The sequence below is a fragment of the Alosa pseudoharengus genome, unplaced genomic scaffold, assembly GCF_046254945.1.
Source record: "Alosa pseudoharengus isolate Yale_2024_CS ecotype anadromous, Long Island Sound unplaced genomic scaffold, YU_APseudo_1.1 YU_APseudo_1.1_scf_3, whole genome shotgun sequence".
NCBI lineage: Eukaryota > Metazoa > Chordata > Actinopteri > Clupeiformes > Clupeidae > Alosa > Alosa pseudoharengus.
The window spans coordinates 19805308-19812882 of record NW_027468718.1 but is presented as its reverse complement, the minus strand read 5'-3'; the positions used below and the strand labels follow the sequence as shown (position 1 = coordinate 19812882).

At 43.3% G+C, this 7575-nt stretch overlaps 1 protein-coding gene across 1 annotated transcript in view; it reads right to left on the bottom strand.

Annotated features, from left to right (window-relative positions):
- Window positions 1-2218: 2218 nt before the first annotated feature.
- The window catches only part of rab3gap1 (RAB3 GTPase activating protein subunit 1), a 34551-nt gene continuing 29194 nt past the window's right edge, over window positions 2219-7575 (bottom strand). Inside the window, exons 23-24 of the mRNA XM_076263481.1 lie at window positions 7120-7222; window positions 2219-3509 (exon numbers count right to left, since the gene is read on the bottom strand). Of these exons, the coding sequence (XP_076119596.1) occupies window positions 3264-3509; window positions 7120-7222 (349 nt within the window). The 3' untranslated portion in view covers window positions 2219-3263. The remainder of the gene's footprint in view (window positions 3510-7119; window positions 7223-7575) is intronic.

The window sequence follows — 7575 nt, the reverse complement described above, 5'->3', positions numbered from 1 at the left end:
TTTCACATTGCCCAATTACGTCTAAAATTATGATCTGGTTACTAAGGAGACAACCAAAAACCTGCTGCACAAACGCTGCAATTTCTGTTTTTCCACTAGAGCTCACAATGCTTGGTGAAGACAACGAGCGATCTTGCTTCAGGCAACACTGTGCACTGTGATGCTTTGTGAAAACATCTAATCTGCTCAGGAAAAATTACAGAGATATGTGACCTACTATATCATCCACTAGTCTACTAATATACTTGTAGTGCTGAATTAAAAGCAACTATGACAAACCTTTTGTTGATCTGTAATCTGTACTCTTAAGTCATGCTTGAGTGATGCTGCTGGAATGTTCTTGTTGCTTTTGAGATAAAATATGTCAGTGTGACAGCCAACAAACTGGCCTTTTCAAAGTGGACTGTTCCCCGCCCGAAATAGCCATAGAAATGGTCATAGAGCAAGGGCCATTTATAAAAACGCATGGTTTCTACATGATCTCATTCATTATGCTTAGTTCCCTGTTAACATTGGACCGCCTGTGGCAATTTGTGGAGCCCATGGCACTCAGCAACTTAGCAATACTTGCAAGATGCCTAAAGATGCTTGCCGAACTGAGAGAAGGCAATATACACTTCAGTGTTTCCCACATAATTGAATTCTATTTGTGGTGGTAGGTTTGCAGAATTAACTTGAATGCAACAGTTTTTAACAAATTAGTGCAGCGGGGTTATGATGCTAACCAGATTTAAGTACAATTTAGCAAAACCTGGAAAATTCATTGTGTGGTGGTCAATGTTGATATTGTGGTGGGCCGCCACAAATAAGTCAATGTATGGGAAACACTGCACTTTAATATCAAAGTAAAAGCACCGCTGTTTTTTTCTCCTGTAGGGTTATCTGGGTTAGCTAGCCTGGCTAACATCTCCTTTATTACTGTGGCCCAGTGAACCTCACTGTACAATGCTGACTCAAGTTTGATGCATATTAATCCTAAGAGAGGATAATAGGGGGCAGTTTGCAGTTTGGACAGCAAACACTGTGGTAATTTTGTGTGTCCTAGATATGATGATTTTGACTCAAGGCTTTGGCGGCCCCAAGCCTCGTACTTTACCTCTTTGAGATTCCTCTAATTTGCAGATGGTATTGTCTCATAACAATTTCATCAGCAGGAGCTGCTGGGAATTAAAGTAAAGAGTCGGGTCGCCATCAGTTCGGTTTGAGAAAGTGCTATTTGCCCACCGGGTCCGCTGGGAGAAGGACGTGTTTGAGTACGCCTGCTGTTCTTACCCACACCTTCCAGTGTCCAACAGCACCCCTGCGCTTGCCAGTTTTAAAGAGAGAGAGAGAGAGAGAGAGAGAAAATAAACTGAGGTTTGGGGGTGGTGTGGGATAAGGGGGGGGGGGGGGTAGAGGCAAAGTGTGGAGAGTTGCTATGGCAACAGAGACAGAAGGATAAGCAAGTGCTTTCGGAGTGCTTAAGTGTGTTCCGCCCGGCGGCAGCACTCTTTATGGAAAAGATCACAGAGAGAGCAGCCAACAGCCAGTGATAAAGCTGTTAACAAGTCTCCTCCTCTCCCTCAGCCCCAGGCTTCGCTGCGTGCCAAACCAACGACGTAGCGACGCGTCTCACTCCTGACTAACTTGGAGGAGCACAGGTGAGAAAAGTTAAAAATAGAGCTTGATGAAGTTACACTGACTTTGGCATGTGTGCATGATATGATTGTGTGTGTGTGTGTGTGTGTGTGTGTGTGTGTGTGTGGTGATGGTGATGATGACTGTGAACATGAATAAGCTATTAACAGAGAAACATATCAAGTTGTCTACCATTAAAAACAATGCCCATTAGTCTAAGCATAACATTACTAAGTTTTAGCCTTACTAAAGGTTATTAAAAATACCAGTACTTCTATCGCAATAATTAAACTTTTACGATGCTATTTGCAGATGAACCCAAACTCTATAATGTTATTTTTTTGTCATATATTATTAACATATCATATACAGTCTTGCTAAATTTAAACTACCTGCACCTTTTGAGATTTTCGCTCCTGCTCTGCTAACTAATTTTAATTGGGCAGACACACTATTGACTGACAAAAAAATGTAATTATGAGTAAGTAAAACTCCAGTATGATTAAGATTGCATACATGCATGCTTGACTGGTTTGAGCTTCTCTATAGCACCATGGTTCCAACAGCCACAAGATTAAAACAAAACCATTTGAAATTTTTTCAAGTTTTCATTTTACTGTAATTAAGCAGTACTAAACAAACAGAATATGCTACAGTACATTTAGGTCTACTGCACTTATCTGACATGTACAGACTTTGGTTAGTTCCACAGCGTCTGTGTGCCCCATTAGTCAAACGCTGACCAACAGTTTCTCATTGTCCATACTGACTTCAAGATGATTTGATAAAAATGAATTAGACTATCTATTAATAGCACTTAACACCACTGTTCATAGACACCAATGACACTGACAATGACACCTTTCTACACTGGAATATGTGAGTGCCAACATCTTTTTGATATATACAGTCACCTGTAGAATTGCACTTGCAGCAAAGGTCCTTTACACAGATGTTGGAGGAAAAATGACAAGACAATTACCATTATGGCTGAGATATTGTGGGATGCACAAATAACTGACCAATGACTGTATACCCATTGTAAAGCGCTAACAATTGCATGAATGTGCAGAAATAGAAGAGGCAGAGAAATACTAGGCTAGTGTTGGGCTGGTTGTCATAGCAGCACTAGGTGTCCCACAAAATACAATAGTCAAATGGCATGATTTTGACATTTTAAAATACTTTTTTTTTTAAAACATTTGCTTCATTTAATGTGATTTTGACATTTTCGTGTCTTCTTTGTGTTAACTGAAGTAAGATAAAGGGGGGACCCCCCCCCCCCCCCCCGCCCAATAAGGAGTGGAACTAAAGCGCATACCTGTGCATCGTGTAAAAGGACTAGCTCCTCGGCTAACCTAACGTGACTCCCATGGAGTGGATTACCCAACCCAATATGAGCTAAAGCCATAAGCAGAAGGATGCGGAACAACAAAGGCTTGTTCCCCAAAGTAGTGAGCGAGTTCCCGCTGAGAACTCACTGGACTCCCACTGTTTCAACACTGCCTTCAGCGTGGGGCTCACCCTCCTGACTTGCGCCTGTTCCTATAGCCAAAGCACACCCACCCACAGCCCCCTTTTTCCTTCACAGCACCCTCACCCATCCCCACCCTCCCCCTTTCCCTTGCGGCCATGTTCACCACCTCTCAGAAGAAGGAAGTGTCCGATGAGAAGGCCCCGGCCAGGCGGAACTCCTCACGCAACATTACGCAGAACATGCGTTGGGGCAGGGCCTTGGAGTACGGCGCCGGGCGGGGCACACACGTGCGCAGGATCACCTCGCGGCCAGCAGGGGGCGGGAAGTCCGGAATTCCGCCCGCCGACGCAGGCTTCTTGTCTTCGACGCCGCCTGCACGGCCGCTGTCTTCCTCTAATGGGGCCAATAGGGCTGCCTGGGGGGGGGGGGGGGGGGATAGGAGGAGAGATAAGCTTGCGCGGCTACAGGACAGAAATGCTAATGAAGTGAGAGCGCTAAGCTAATCCAAGCTAAGCTAATGAAGAGAGCGAGCTAACCTAAACCTAAAGGTTGCTTCTGCAAAAAAAAAAAAAATGCATTTCTCCAACTCACATGGCTCATGCTTAATGAGCAGAGGAGGAGAAAAATATTCTCCAAACCCTTCTCCCTTATTAGTGCAGAGAAAAATATTTATTTTGTATTAAACAAGGCATAATGACAGGGAGTGTGGACGTGCATACAGCAGCCACTTCCCTCTCTAAGCAATTAACAAACGACACTAATTAGAAAGTTGATTACAAATTAGGAAAATGTCTTTTCACATCACCAATAAAAAAAGTAATCTAATGGGCATGGAGCAGGAGCACAATAAACTAGCAGAATTATGATTCCAAGTGAGCTGGAACAAAACTTTTGCTAATGTGGTACAAATACAGCCAAGGAATAAAAAATAAATAAAAAAGGAAGCAACGGATTGCAAAGAAGCTCTTGTGAGCCGACTTGAATGGAACAACTACAGTAAAAAAAAAAAAACAATAACAATAAAACAACTCTTTCTAGCATGAAACTAACACCAGGGTGCAGGACAGGGACACATGATATTCAAACTCACAAACCTCCATCTCCCCTAGAAAATCCTTGTTACGAAAAGAATCCCCATTAAGATAATGAATGCAGGGAACACAACAAAAATTGTCTGATTATTTCACGGACAGGAATGTATCTGGGAAGGACAAGAGTGTCGGTGGATGAGCAGCTGGGCAAGAGAGTGAAGGCCGTCACATGCTCCCGTGTCTCCTGCGCAGCGCGTGACGAGAATTGCGTCATCAATGCGCATGTGTGTGTGTGTGTGTGTGTGGGGGGGGGGGGGGGTCGGGGTCGTGTGCTTCCCAACAATTGGGACTGCGCGTCAATGACGCACGTCTTTGACGCGGGCAAATGTTCACAGAGGAACTTACTTGACAGTCTGGTAATGGTTCCCAGGAACAGTGATCCGACTGAAATCTATGCTAAAGGGTTAGTTAGTAGGGAGAAACCACAGTTATGTTTGGGGGGGGGGGGGGGGGTGGTTACCTCATCATTGAAGTCAGCCACCTTGACAGAGATGAATCAAGCAGCATTAAAAATAACAGAACAAAAAAACAGAAACACACACACACAAAAAAGGTGAAATGGACAGAACGCAGGACAAATAGAAAGACTATAATCTGTCTGTGGTTGAGTTGAAGAGCAGCGAGTCACCAGCTGTCTTCACCCAAACAAACTTGCATGCATGTCTGCATCACACCACACCTCTATGGATCACAATTCAAATCAAACATGCAACTGGGCTGCTTTTCAAAGGCAGACAGTCAAGCCAAGTCAATCTTAGTGGCATGCGTCAAAAGAGTTCTGGTCAAATACAAAGTGTTCCTTTTTTTAAAAAAAAATGGTGCATGTTCTCTTCTCCACTCTATTTAACTCAGATTATTTAACTGTCTCTGTTCCCTGAAATCTTGGCTCCTTTGAAAGGCTGATTTCTAGTGATTTACATGGGATGCTCGGGATAATTATTGCCTTTCTATTTCCAGCTTGACAACTCAAGGGGTATAATTTAACACTCACACTCATGTCGGCCCCAAATGAAAGAGAGAAAAAAAAAGAGCAAAAACTGATTGTGAGAGTTCTAAGCAAAACACATTCCAAAGGCTCAGATCTTAGAGGAAATAGTAAAGCGCAGGGTTTTGCTTTCTGCACGCCGGCTGCACAGGTGTCAGTGTTTGATTTCCACCTGAAACACTCTGAAGGTGGGCAGAGACTTGCTGAGGGATTCTACGAAGTGAATTTCATTTGGAACAAGTCATGAACAAATAGCTGTGTACAAATAAACATTTCAGCTGATTTTAACAACTAACACTAATGTTCATTCTTAGCTTCACTGCTGGGTTAAAAATGGAGGTTTCTATTGCGTTTAAACCTCTGAGATGGAACCTTTTTAGTAATTTGTTGAGGGCGTTTAAATGCACACTAATGCATTGAGCTTATCTTGGCAATAAAAAAAATATCCTTCTACTGGAAGAAGAAGAAAATCTTTTCATTATCTTATTTTATTGGCCCATTATCTGATGATTACATCAATACAATTAGCTCAACATAAATTGCTTTTATAAAAGCACATTTGTACATATTAGCTAAAACAACTACATGACTCCTGAAGAAAAACAAACTGATGAACCAATATGTAAAAGACTTTCCTTTGAGGTGACATATGCTGTGGTTCTAACCTTACAACTACAGACATACTGCCATAAAACAAACCTGTCCCCAGTTCCCAAGCTCACTGGCATCAAAGAGATCTGCAGAGACCATCTATTGTGTTACTGTAGACGTGCTGAATAGAGGTTACACCACAACTATATTGACAAAACTTGTGTACATTTAAATGCTATTAAATGCTCCATGTCAACACAACCATCCTGCCACAAACCTATATCTCATACTACTCAACTCGACTCCTAACAGGCAGGCTACTCAAGGCATGTAACTGAAGCGTTCCATTCGCTGAGCATATGCTACAACAATTAGCTTCCACTATACTCAATGGAACTGGCTACACCAGACATGATAGCGACACATACATACATTCGGAAAAAAATAGACCAGTCTTTTAAAACTGTTGTTATGCTCCGCAAACAGAACGCTTCAGTTATGTGCCTGGTGTAGCCTGCCTGTAAGAAATAAACCAGTTTGCTTTAACAATACCACCAAATATACACCATCACTGAGGCTTACTGACTATGTACTTTCTCAAGTCTGCACGACATACTAACATTAGCCTTTCCCTCCCTCTGATCCAGAGAGCAGTGTTTTAATGTAGATAGACGTGTTGAGAAATGAGACAAACAACGCAGTCGACAGAAACGTGTGTGCTTACTGAGGCGTGCTTACATCAACACTTGGCAAACGTGTTTAATTACCTGCACGTCACATTAAATCATACGGCAGACATCTGCTTGTCATTAATTGATTTCATTACTACGACTGTTTGAGCAAAACTCGTTTCATGCGCCGAAATCCATTTCTTCCAGTTTTGGGGTTCCATTTACATTAGAACACCATAATCTCTCACATGTCTTTGTCTTAATTCATATGATTTAACGTAACGGGGAGTGCAGTTAAAACACACCAAGCAGCAAACACGCACACACGCAGGGTTGGGGGGAGCCAGGCAGGTGGTGTGTTGTTGCTCATACTGCAGGAAGATGCATGTAAGCCAAGAGGGATTGCCTCCATCAGGACCGCAATCAAAACGTGCAAATTCTCAATCCCACTGTCCTAACCCACCCCCAAATCCCAAGACAGTTCTGTACGCTCTGCGTGTATGTGAGTGTGTGTGTGTGTGTGTGAGTGTGTGTGTGAGAGAGTGAGAGAGAGAGGGAGAGGGAGAGAAAGAATATTTTGCTGAGTGATAGAGAAAGAAAGAAAGAAAGAAAGAAAGAAAGAGAGAGAGAATGAGTGTGTGAATATGTTCTGACAGTTCCAGGAGATGCTGCAGCAGCCATGTTTACCCTCTGTGAGCTGACAAACAGCTTGTGGATGATGGTGCCGGCTGGGCCTCGTCCCGCTCCCAGGACCGCTACCTCTGGCTCCTCCAGCAGAGAGCTGACAAACCTGACAACACAGACAGAAACAGAGAGAAACTGAGAGAGAGAGAGAGAAAGAGATTGCATGATATGGGAGGACAGGAGAGAAACAAACAATGCGAGTCGAACAGGGAGAGAAAAAAGGATGACGGTGGGAGAGAGACGAGGTTATAACATTATTAAATAAACAACGAGCGTGAGAAAGGTCCAGTGTGGCTGGAGTGGACGACAGGGAGACCTCAGGTGGATACACCTGCACTGGGACAACAATGATAACGCAATCTCCACAGCGCTACTGACGAAAGGACAAAGCAACCACAGCACCCACACTTGGTTTGGAGCGTCTCCCCCTGCAACAGTGGCTCTGTGCTCCGACACAAA